Here is a 13,247-nt window from a genome sequence, read left to right on the forward strand (position 1 = left end):
ATTTACAAGCCTCTGTTTATATTTACAGATATACGTAGGCTTGGGAAGCATATCAGTGACATATCAGTCTCTTCATCTAATATATAACTTCCTCATTACTTCAGCAAAGAAAACAAGGTCTTTTTTTTTTTTTTGCCTTTCCAGTGAAGAAAATGCATGGTCAGGTTTTGAATATGTGGAATATTTTCATAACCATTTTTAGTTAATTTTCACTATTCTGTTTGTTATCTGGATGCCAGAATGCAAATTTATGAATGGCAATAATTTTATGTGCTTAATGTAACTACTCTACAAATCTATTCTCCCATTGATCCTTTATGGAAAGTGATCAGTATTATTACTTTTGAGTCAAGTTAAAAATGATTGATGAATTTTTTGCACAAATTTCCATGAGCATTATTTCTTGATACCTAAATTACAGACACTAGGTTTTAAAGTTTTAGCTTCAAAAATGCAACATAAAGACAAGAAATATCAGATTAGAAGGCAGTATGTGATGGTCTTATTAATGAAATGTCTATTATAAGACAAGACTGACTTACCCACCCATGGGATGAAACTGAAAAATAAGTCTCCCTGCCTAGGCCATTTTTCCTCAAGTTCTTGGCTGCCCCATAGGCAACAGCTACTTCACTATAAAAAAGCAGCAGAGAGCACAGAAGTTATCAGAGATTTTTTAATGTGTCTGTGGTGACCCTGCCCCACCAGTCCCTTCCCTAAGAAAGAAAACCCAACCGGGAACAGAGTGTAGACAGGAATATCTACTCTTTTTTTTTTCCCCAACAGTTTCTTTCTCCCTTCTCCATATAAACTCAATGAATATCTCTGGATTTTATGCTTTTCCTCATGAGTAAACCTCTGAAGAAGGAGAAAAGTGACTTCTTTATTATCAGCAAGAAAAGGAGATATGTGTAGGTAAGAAATCATTTATGGATAGGTCAAGAGAAAGGTTTCTAAAGGGCAAGAGCAGACTTGATGGCATGGGAATTATGAATCAATGTAAATGATCTAGGACAGGTAGGGTTTGGTATAGCAGTGGTTTCAAACTCAGAAACAGTTTTGAGTTTAGAATCTGAATTTCTAGTCACTGGCTAAATTACTACTTCAGAATGTCACTTAACTTTCCTAATATGTAAAAAGGAACTGACAATGCAGACATGGAAAGCCAAGGTACTGTGGCAAAAAGACCCTACATGAAGGATCTATGTAAATGAGACCCCAGTGGAAAGAAGGGGCCATCAAAGAAGGATGCACTTTTATCTGATGGGAGGAGAGAACTTCCACTTTGCTTATGGCCTTGTCTAAACACTGACAGAGATTCTGGACTCAAAAGGCTTCCATAGCCTTGGCAGCTCATGGCAAGAGCCTCGGGTGCTCACTGAGGTCATAAATGAGTGTTAATTGTTAAATAAAGAGCAGGAGTCACTGTGCACTTACTCCCCATGTAGGACCTCTGTCTTTAATGAGTTGTATCATGAGAATTAACTGCAAAACTTGTTCTCAAACAGTACTTTTTACATTGTGTGTGTTTGTATTTGTGCAAACTGTTGAAATAATTACTTAGTATAGAGTTGTTCTTCTGTATATAAAGTTGTGGGGAGCAACTGGGAGCAACTCGGACTAGACTAAGTTACTGGAATTAAGACTTATTCTACGCATCTGCTCTCCCACAATATGGCGCTGAGAAGGGAGAAGCAGCTTCTACACAGCTGCCTCCAGTTCAACCAATAAACTGTAGGACCTGCTCCTGATTGCAGGAGAGCAGCGTGCTCAGCGTGTGGGTAGCAGAGTTGGGATTGGTGGAGAGGACTATAAAGGAGGAGAGAGACAACATGCACCAGGAACATCTATCTGAAGGAACACCTGTGCAGCCCCCGAGAGAGCTGGCCAGCGGTGTGCCGCTCCCCCACGGAAGTGGGGAAAGTGGCAGGGGGAACCGCCCTTCCACGGAGGTGGAAGGGTGGGTAGCCAACCCGGGAAGAACCAGCAGCAAACCCAGGGAGGGCCGAGCAGACGAAAGAACAGCGCAGGGTCCTGTGTCGTTCCTCCACGAAGAGGGGGAGCGACATAATGGTGCCGTGACTCGGATATGAAGCCTAGGCAGGGTTTAGTGTCGTTCCTCCATGAAGAGGGGGAGCGACAAAAGTTAATTAAAAATGAATTTTTTTTGACAGGCAGAGTGGACAGTGAGAGAGAGAGAGACAGAGAGAAAGGTCTTCCTTTTGCCGTTGGTTCACCCTCCAATGGCCGCTGCGGCCAGTGTGCTGCGGCCAGCGCACTGCGCTGATCCGAAGGCAGGAGCCAGGTACTTCTCCTGGTCTCCCATGGGGTGCAGGGCCCAAGTACTTGGGTCATCCTCCACTGCACTCCTGGGCCACAGCAGAGAGCTGGCCTGGAAGAGGGGCAACCGGGACAGAATCCGGCGCCCCGACAGGGACTAGAACCCGGTGTGCCGGCGCTGCAAGGCAGAGGATTAGCCTAGTGAGCCACGGCGCTGCCTAAAAATGAATTTTAAGGAAGAATGGGATGGGAGAGGGAGCAGGAGGTGGGATGGGAGTGCGGAGGGGAGGGGTGGGTATGGGGAGAAAACCCACTATATTCCTAAAGTTGTACCTATGAAAACTGTATTCATTAAATAAAAGCAAAAAAAAAAAAAAAAAAGGAATTGAGCATTAAATGAAGTGACTTAGGTAAGAGACATAAAAATCACCTAGTATTTAACATACACCAATAAAGTTGGACTTATAGTTGCTCTCAATAACTTACTGCATTGAGGAAAACAAACAAAAATATATAAGTTTCTGTATTCTGGTAACTGGAGAATACAAGTCCTTTCTAGTATAGATAGATATAAATCCATACTACCTGGTGCTACCAATTCTAGCTTTTTATACTTATGTATTCATTAATATTGTAATTCATTTAAGAACCGTATGAAATGATTATGAACATAAACAACCAAACTGTCAAACAGCTTCAGTTCCTTACTGATCTTAAGTTCTAGTGATATATTCCTCTCTGTTATTATTTTATTTTTCATGTACATGAAATAATTATTAAATTTTAGAATATTAGGGAGAAAGTTTTATATCAAAATTCTTTGTAATTCTCAGAATTACATGTATTAACTAATCCTCAACTTAACTTGTAACTGGTCATAAATAATCTATATACTTATAAAAGAATGCAAATAATAGTTCATTATTAGAAGATGTATAATTTTTCCAGTGTTTTAAAATTGCATGAAGAATGCTCCAAGTGTTTACTACATTAAAAGCCAGAGAGAGAAGAAATTATTGTGACCTAAGAAAATCTAAAATGAAGAGTTTTGGAAAAACAAATATTATTAATATGAATTGTTATTAATGGTAAATATTTATTTTCAATATAGCTCTTAACCATTTTTGCTGTTATTATACTTTACAGAATAAAGTAATTATAGATGAAAATTCCTAAGTTGTGCTTTAAATAAGTTAAAAATAAATATTTGCAATTCATCCTCCAGTTTGCACATCTTCAAATATACAAAATAATAATGTATACAATTTCTCTTGCTGCAGTGATTATGTTTGAAAAATAAAGGGATTTCTAAATCAATATTTGTGTACTTTTAAATGTTTTCAGGAAATGCCAATCCTCATTTTCTTTCTGTACCTACCTCTGTTGTGGGACCGCTGAGAGAGAGTTAATTTCAGCACCATGGACAAAGTATCACACACATTCAGCCTCACTCCTGGAACTACAGGAAATGTTCCCTTTAGGTTAACTTTAAGAAATAATTTTACAGTGGCCATCCTCCATTTTAATATACTTTAAGAACTAAATGAATATTAAAGAATGTTCAGTTGAATAATATAAAGTTTACACTTTCAACCTCTTCAGGCTGATGGAAAAACATAATGACTCTTTCAAAGATGTGCATCACTGTGATAAATGCCTAAGTGTCATTAGGTTTAATAGCTCCTGCTCACTCAGACTATTATCCACACCTTTTGAAGTTAATTTTATGTGTATTAGTGGTATGAAATTATGAATTGAGCTTCCCTGGGCACAGGTTAAACCAAGGAAGAAGGGAAATAACTGGTTAATATCATCTTCCACCCTATTTCTCATTTACTACAAAGATGTCAACTCTGCCCTTGGGAAAGAAATGCTCACTATTACTAAGTTGAAACTAAATAGATTTTATGGTTTTAACTCAGGTAACTGCCTTTGGTTGGGTCACCAAAGGTCTGCAGTTTTCTTTAGGGAATAGGAAAATAAGTGCTTTTCTGAGATTAAAGGCATATTTTATTTCGTATTTTCAGAGAAACTGATGACTTCTTAATTATTGCCTTCTCTGTATTGAACTTGCATGTTCACTCTATAAGGTCATTCAGGATATTCAAATTTTGAAGTCTTTCCCTTATATCACCACCATTTTATCAATAAAAATATGTTTAGTTGATTTAAATTCTGAGATATTATGAAAATAAGTATTATTACTATAAATATGAAAAATTTCAAAATCCATGGTTCTGGTTCCAAGAACATTTGATACAGTAAATGTTCAGTTTAGAGTGTCATGAATTCTGGAATCTGTTTTTGAATTATGACTTGCAAAATATTAAGAAAAAACTATTCACTTTAATTATTTTTGAAAGAAAACAAGAAAGAAAAGCATAAGCTCATTACTTGTTGCAGTTAATTAATGGATAACCAAGAGAGTGAAGAATTTTTTAGCTACTATTTTCCTTCTCTATCAGGTAAAAAATATCTCCAAATTTAAACAAGAACAGAATAAAAGTTGGTAGAAGAGAATAAAAACAGGCCAGGTAGTGCTACAAGCTTCTTTTATGGCATTCAGTTCATTTGTCAGATAAATTATGTTCCAGAGTTTATAATCTCAAGTTTTACAAATAGAACCATGGTGTCACCATTAATATCTCTAATATATCCTGGGGTTAGGAGAAATAACAAGAGTATGTAAATCTAGAAATTAAGCATATAGTTCTGATTTTCAAAAACCAGAAGGAAAAGAATCTAAAACATAACCTGGTGAGACTGAAATGAAATATTAGAGAATATTTCATGCAGATTAATTAACAATGGCTTCTGGGAACTTATAAAAGATACTTAGAGAGCATCCTGTACCCCAGAGAGTAACTTGGGCCAAACTTAGCTTCATTTTTCTTTTTTTAACAGATAGAGTTAGGACTAGTGAACCTAAGAAATGGTTGAACACAGGTAACAAGTCTTGGATACTTATTTATGCAGGCAGTTAACACAGATGCAGATGAGCTGATTGGTCAGTGTATTATCTTCTAGAATGATAGCAGACATTGTAAAGAGCAGAGTACCCAGCCAGCACTTCTCAGGTCTTTATTATTATTATTATTATTATTATTATTATTATTATTATTATTACAGTTGAGTTATAGGCAGTGAGAGAGAGAGAGAGAGAGAGAGAGAGAAAGGTCTTCCTTTCGCTAGTTCACTCCCCAAATTGCTGCTGCGGCCGGTGCTGTGCCAATCCAAAGCCAGGAGCCAGGTGCTTCTTCCTGGTCTCCCATGCGGGTTCAGGGGCCCAAGCACTTGTGCCACAGCAGAGAGCTGGACTGGAAGAGGAGCAACCGGGACTAGAACCTGGCACCCATATGGGATGCCAGCACCGCAGGCGGGGGATTAACCTAGTGAGCCACGGCGCCGGCCCCACTTCTCAGTTTTTTTTTTTTTCTTGACAGACAGAGTTAGACAGTGAGAGAGAAAGACAGAGAGAAAGGTCTTCCTTCCGTTGGTTCACCCCCAAATGGCCACTACTGCCGGCTATTGCGCTGTGTCGATCCGAAGCCAGAAGCCAGGTGCCTCCTCCTGGTCTCCCATGCGGGTGCAGGGCCCAAGCACTTGGGCCATCCTCCACTGCTTTTCCAGGCCACAGCAGAGAGCTGGACTGGAAGAGGAGCAACTGGGACAGAATCCGGTGCCCCGACCGGGACTAGAACCTGGTGTGCCGGCGCCTCAGGCGGAGGATTAGCCTAGTGAGCCGTGGCGCCGGCACACTTCTCAGTTCTAACTGACGTCATTTTCATAGAGAAATCAGAAATCTTGAATTTTTATGTGAACCCTCTTGATTTTTAAAAATTTTAATTTGAATGTTTTGTTAATGAATACTCTCCTAATATGTGTTTATTACACAGACAGACATAGAGAAAGAGAGCTCTCATTCACTTGTTCACTCCCCAAATGCCAATCAGCAGCTGACACTGGGCCAGGGCAAAAGCTGGGAGCCAAGAACAGGAAGCACAATATAAGCCTCCCATGTGGGTGGCAAGAACACAATCACTTGAACCATGATTACTGACTCCCAGAGTCTGCAATGGCGATGACGGTGGAGTTAGGAACTGGAGCTGAGAATAGAATTCAGGCGCTGTAATACAGAATGCAGGCATAGTAATCATTAGGCCAAAAACTGACCCTTACCCCAATTTCTTTTTTTTTTTTTTTTTGCTATCACTGAATGTGGCCCATAGGCTGTCATCTTGGGACATGTGACAAAGCATGTGAACTTGAGTGAGGACTCTCAGTAGGTTTCATATGATATTACTACTGAGAATTTTTGGTTGCTTGGGTGACAGTAGAAATTAATGCAATAATGTGAGTTCAAATCTAATTTCAATAAAGGACAATTGGATCTTCTCAATGATGTAATTAGCTGTCTTAACACTGGAAGTACTCACTCCAACCACAATTATACCATTCGTAAGACCACATGGAGATAAAATCTGAGGCTGAATTTTAAACTTCACAGTTGTTTTTCCCCCGTGCAGGCAGGTTTCCCTCCCTCACCACTTCCTGAGGGACCTCGCAAAGCCTTGTCATTACCCAGTACTTCCCACTGTGCTCGGGTCCTTCCGGTGGCACATGGAAGACCTCCAGCAGTTCATAGATAAACCTTTGTAAAAGTTATTTGAATATTTTTACAACTAGGAAACAGATAACTAACACAGGAAACCAAGTATCCCGTTGGTATTTTTCCGTGGATAAAAGCCAAGTTGAAAATTTGTGTGTCAACTGAAATATTAAGTGAATAGTGGCACATTCATATTCAAAGAAAGTAAAAATCGTGAAGAATACTCTAAATACTGAAGTTCTGGAAATACTGCCTTCTCCATGCAGAAGGACACTCTTTTGGTCTGAAGTGGCACTCAAATAAATAATAAATTAAATAAAAATAATAAATTAATAAATGAAAGGGGGCTTCTTTATTTCACCAGCACCTGCTAGGACCTCAGTCCACAGCACTGCTGAAGTTTTAAGAATACATTTAGGTGTTCTGGGCTTCTGCCATGGGGCCCACGTTCTAAGAAGAAACACCCTAATGTTGGTGAGGACAGTTCAAAAAATCCACAAAAGACTTTTCAGATGTTTCAATCAACTTAATTTACATTCCTGATTTCTCTCAGAGACTTTTTTAGGAACATCGGCTTCTTTCTATAGAAAGCCTAGTCCCTCCTATCACTTCTGCTGGGTCAAGTCTCTAGGTGCAATCATCAGGAGCACAGGGCCGGTCCTACTAAGGAGAGAGGGGATCTGTGAGCCCAACTGTAGGCTGAAGCCCTAAGGATTTTCATGGCAGAAAAGAAGGAAGGAAGGAGGGAGGGAGGGAGGGAGGGAGGGAGGGAGAAAGAAAGGGAAGGAGGGAGGGAAAGAAGAAAGAAAGGAAGACTCCAAGCTGATATCTCAGCACAATGACTATTTAAAGGAAACACTTTCTCCTGTTTTCCAAAATTTTAAATAAATAAATTGAAATAGTGCCTACCGCTTATTTGTGATATAATACCTCCAGGCTATACTGATATCCCAGCATGAATAATAGTACTTTAAATATCAATAAAGATATTGCAGGTATTAGTTTGCATCACTATATTTTAAGTATCTATTAAACACTTAAGACAGCATATAGAGTAAATGAGGTATTATATGTACATTCACAGTTAGACAAGCAGCTAATGACATTAGAGAAAGTTTTTTTTTTTTTTTTTGCAGTAATTACAGACATACAAGAAATTGCCAAGGTAATACACGGGGGTCCTATGTACATTCTGCCTGCTTCTCCCAATGGTTATAGCCTACATAATTATAGCATAATATCAAAACCAGGAAATTGACATCGGTGCACATAGTTCCATGACTTTCCATCGCCTGTGTAGATCTGTGTAACCACCACCACAAACAAGATATACATACTATATATATGTACTATACTATATATACATACTATATAATAACTATAGTTATTATGAAGATCTCTCTTATGCTGCCCTTTATAGATACACTCTTCTCACCCTGTGTCCAGGCCCACCAATGCCTGGTTTGTAAAATAATTATTTTGCATATATGTGTTAATATTTTTGCTAAAATATGAAAAGAAAAAAGTAAGACCACATGACTGGGTATTAGGAGATATCTGGTTCTAAGTTTGCCCCTGGCACTTATTCATGCTGTTGAACAAATCACTTGCTCCCTGCCACCCTCAGTAGTTCAGTGTAAAAATTAAGCTTCAAACCTACTTTTTTAGGGCACCTGCATTTAAGATATTACATTTATATATTTATATATATTTAATATTAAGATATTGAGTAAATATCTGATTATTTACTTTCAATTCTGATATCACTTAAAGACTGTTAACTGCAAATCTAGTTAGTAAAATATGGCTTAAGTGTAATGGAGATCATCTTGGATTGAACAGCGTCTTTAAATTTTGCATTAAATAATATTTTCAAATATTTTGCATTAAAATAATATTGTCAAACTAAGTAACCAAAAGCTGCACTACGATACTGTATTGCTGCTTTGAAATCTGAAGCAAATTAAAAAACACGATTTCGTGTGAATTCATCTTTTAAGGGGAGGGGTGCTGCTGTTCTCTCAAATGTACAAGCGTAAAAACTTGGCATAGAGAACCCTGGACTCCTCTGGCCCCCATCGCACCCTTCGAGGAGGAAGAAGCAAGGATCAAAGCTGAAGACTGTAGGCTGTGGGGTTCAAATCGGGCCCTTGTCTGAGAAGCGAGACTCAGAGGCTGCAGCTGCCCGTTGCTACCCAGCCCTGCGCCTGGAGTCAAGACCAGAGAGAAGCCGCTGCGAGAATCTCACAGTACAGTTTTCTGCTTTCCTTGTCAGGCGATACCTGTTCCACACCGGAGAAGATAAAACACCAGGAGAGCTGCTTTCCCTAGGTGAATTCTTCCATTTAAAGCTTTAAGAATCTCTTCCCACGCACCAATTTCAGCTGACAAATCTCTTCCGCTCTGCAATTCACTCCTATTTTAAGTTGAAACCTATTGATACCACCTACCATGAGGCTGTTTGGAGCTCATCTGCTGTGCCCTTCAACAATAACTCTACGAAAAATGGGCCCTTTCTCCACTTAACCCTTTTACTTACACACACACACACACACACACACACATTAGGGGATATCATCTTACACAGATCCACCAAAGCTTTTTGTAGACCGTCAATTCTTTGCTGATTCTTCCTAATCAAAATGCACCATTTCCAAGCCCACGGCCGAGGGCAACCAGTTCAGGGAGACCCAAAACCGACGGCCAATACCATGGCACGGCCAACCCAGCTTGTCGCCATGAGTCCAGCCTGGCCACTCAGTTCCAGCCACACTGCTGGAACGCGATGCCCTGGGCCTCCTTCCGCTGAGACCCCTGGACACCCCAGTTCCCGCGACCTCCCGTGAGTCCAGGAGCAGCACCCTGGATAGCTTCCTTGCTGGAAGGGGCGGTGCCGGGGTCCTAGCGCCCCATCTCCGCCGTCATTGGACCGAAGACGTACAGTCGCCCTCCTGTGCTCGCACGCGGACGCCCCTCTTACCCTTTCTCTGCCAGAAGGGCCGCATCGCGCCGTCCAGGTGGAGGCACCCACGTGCGCCCGGGAGGCCGGGGCCCGGCTAGGCCGCGCGCGGGCGCGGGCGCGGGCGGCACCCCGCGTAGCTGCTGGTTTTCGCTCAGGTTCGGGGAGTCGGAGCCGGGCCCGGCTCGCTCCGGCCGCGCCAGCCCGGCTTGGACACGTGGTGCCGCGGCTGCCGGTGCGCCTCTGTCCGCGCGGCTCCTTGGCCTCGGCAGGCAGCCGGGCTGCGGAGGCCGGGGCTGCAGACGAAGTGGGGAGAAGGGCGGGGGACCAAAGGGCCAGCACCGGGAGGTGGAGCGCAGCGCCCGGGGCGCTGTGAGGGCCGCGTGCCAGGGGCGCCAGGGTCGCGTTCCCGGGGATCGAGGCCTGAAGGCACGGTCCTTGTCGCCAGGGCCGGGGCAGAGAGCTCTGCAGGCTCCGTTTGCTGAAGCGCCGGGTGCGGGGTGGCGCACTGCAGAGGCTCCCGGTTCCCGCCGGTTGAGGGAGCCCCAGCTAAGGGCGGAAGGGTCTGTGTGCTCTCACGACCCAGTGCGCGTCCCTCGGGGCGGTGCGGGCTCGGGCGCCAGTCGCCCGCCCTCCTCGCGGGCTTCGCTCAGCCCACTTAACGAGGACACTGTTTCCGCGCTGCAGATGACAAGCACTGAAAACCGCAGCGCGCTGCTCAGACGTCCTTTTAGAACAGTTCCTCCCTAGGAAAATGTCTCCGGGGACCACATCCGATCTGGGGTCATCCTGTCTCGGCGAGGACACGGATCTACAGCCCCGATCGATTTCCAACTTCACCAAGGACCGTGGGCGCCAAATCTAAACAAGGTGTCTCTGAGTGACGTGAGCTTTGACCCAGAGATAACCTGGCGGGCGCTGTGGTATAATGGGTAAAGCCGTGGCCTGCAGTGCTGGCATCCCATATGGGTGCCGGTTCGAGATCCAGCTGCTCCACTTCCGATCCAGCTCTCTGCTATGGCCTGGGAGTAGCCGTAGAAGATGGCCCAAGTCCTTGGGCCCCTGCATCCACGTGGGAGACCTGGAAGAAGCTCCTGGCTTTCCACTGGCAGCTCCGGCCATTGTGGCCAATTGGAGAGTGAACCAGCTGATGGAAAACCTCTCTCTCTGCCTCTCCTTCTCTCTGTGTAACTCTTTCAAATAAAGAAAAAAAAAAGGGTAGTAGAGATTGGGCCAACAAAATACAACTGCTTATTAAACGTAATTTGTATTGATTATAGATAAGGCTGAAGAAAAGCTCAGGAAAATTATGTTGTGGTTTGTTAGTCCAAATGCAAAACAAATCATCAACCTCCTACTCTTGGGGGAAGGTAAATTTTGGAGGAGACTGGTGCAAAGATGCTTTCTTCCCTTAGAATTGCTAAAGTCCCAAGTAGCTCCATCAGGATCATTGATTTTTTTTTTTTTTCACTGAAGTGCTTCATGATGAAATTGGCTAAGGGTCAAAGAGCAGCCACCAGAGTTTGGCTAAACGTTCATCCAGGTAGTTTCTTGTTATGTTATTTGTGTACCCTTAATCTTCAATTTTCCCTCTGAAAAGGGCTGGTCCATACAGAGGACTGCTCCAGAGAGCAGCATCCTTGTCTTTACCCCTGTGCCTTCTCCTTTTCCTGCCTCCCCTTTTCACCATACTCAACTAATAGCAGACAGTGGTTTAAAGCTCAAGATACTTAACATTCACGGATATGTGAATTGCACTGTGAAGTGCAAGTTTCTACAACTGAGGCCCACCAATGCCATTTGCCTACATTGCTTGCCACATGTTAAATGCATTACACATTCTGCATTGTTTTCCCAGCCATTTTATCTGATCATTGCCTTTTTCTACTTGAGGTTCAGACACCAAGGTTTGTTTTCTAAACCTTGAGAATCCTCTCCCCATTGGAAATACAGGTGCTCTATCTATCTATCTATCTATCCATCTATTTATCTATTTATCTAAAATAGAGCCCATCAGAACTGTCTCCCCACCCACCACTCCCCAAATCTTGGCATTAGTAGATGTTAGTGTGCACCTGTCCTCCACCACTACCCTTCCCATCTCTACTCAAGAGCAAATGCGATTCTAATTATTTATAGTATTTAAGTACCTTCACCTGTACCCCCCACCACATTAGTCAAAGCTGCCATGCCCCACCATTTCCTACACTTGCTTGGCTTCTGTTTTCTTGGAACTGTGTCCTAGGAATTTGGTTTCCTTTCTTTCTTCTCTCCTAAGTCAGGCTTCCAGGACTTCTGCAGCAGATATTCCTGGATAGTTTCCATAGAATCCCACTAGTTCTTTATAAGATGGCTATGAAGCTAAAAAAAAAAAAGTGCATGTAAAGTGCCATGGGAAAATATGACTACTTGGCTTAGTATGGATATTTCTGCCTACTTAGAGTTTTATTCTAAAGTCTTAAGAAGACTGGGACTATGTACATGGGTGTGATGGGAGGATGGGGTTGAGGATGGCAAAGTGGGGAAGCGAGAAGAATGGATAAGTACTGATATGGAGTTTCTGAGCAGGAAGAGACAAGTGCACTAGGAGATGGGAAAAGGAGAAGGCGAACTCTGGTCTGGAATGGTTTTCACCAGAGGGGGAACAGCACAGAGTGTCCTGCCACACAAAGGAAAGGGGCTCATTCACAGGAGCTTTGCTGCTCCCTCTGTCAGGCTAAGTCCCCCAGTACATCTTCTGTCATGACCTCCTTCTGAAATTCACTGTGGTAAATACCTCTAAATGAATATCAAAGAACAAACCACTGATCTGAAACCTCTCTGGACATGTTGCAGGAATGCAGTATAATAGTAGAAAGTGTTGAAGAATTCAGTTTAGAGGGAAAGTTGAAATCAGGGGGATTATAATGTCTTGGAGATTGAAAGAAATTAAAAGTTTATTTAATGCAATCTTTCAGATTTTGTTATCAACCACACTTCCTCATTTCTTGTGTTCTTTGATTCTTTTCTTCATCTCTTCTTTGCCAAAATTTATGTTTCCACAAACAGCTCATTAAATATAGCTAACAGAAAAGCATAAAATAATCATCACTACCAAAAGCTTCCCCCTATCTTCTTGTTTCTTTCTAGATTCTGGATTTGAATTAGACTGAGAAAATTTCCTTTTGACTTCTCAAGACCTGACAAGGATGTGGAATAAACAGCTCATAGCTCACAAGTGGGTTCAAATAGTGCCCTAAAGTCTTGTGGTCCTGTAAGAACCCCAGAGCTAAAGGAACATTTTCAGTTAAAGTGATCACAATGAAATGCCAGTCTTTCTTTTCTGGGGCTTATGTAGAATTTTCTTATTTTCAGAATACATACAGTGAAGTTCTTCACTGCTTTTGTCAAAAATATGTG

At 42.2% G+C, this 13,247-nt stretch overlaps 1 protein-coding gene across 3 annotated transcripts in view; it reads right to left on the minus strand.

Moving 5' to 3' along the window:
- Positions 1–10,369, minus strand: part of SYBU (syntabulin) — a 131,648-nt gene extending 121,279 nt beyond the window's left edge. For 2 of the 3 annotated variants that reach the window (XM_051843979.2, XM_051843980.2), the window contains exon 1: positions 9,870–10,369. Coding sequence is in view for 1 of the 3 variants with exons in the window: in XM_051843982.2 (XP_051699942.1) it covers positions 9,870–9,894 (25 nt within the window). In the remaining 2 variants the exon portion in view is untranslated. The remainder of the gene's footprint in view (positions 1–9,869) is intronic. The other variant, XM_051843982.2, reaches the window with a different exon arrangement.
- Between the last annotated feature and the right edge of the window lie 2,878 nt (positions 10,370–13,247).

This window comes from Oryctolagus cuniculus, chromosome 6, assembly GCF_964237555.1.
Source record: "Oryctolagus cuniculus chromosome 6, mOryCun1.1, whole genome shotgun sequence".
Lineage (NCBI taxonomy): Eukaryota > Metazoa > Chordata > Mammalia > Lagomorpha > Leporidae > Oryctolagus > Oryctolagus cuniculus.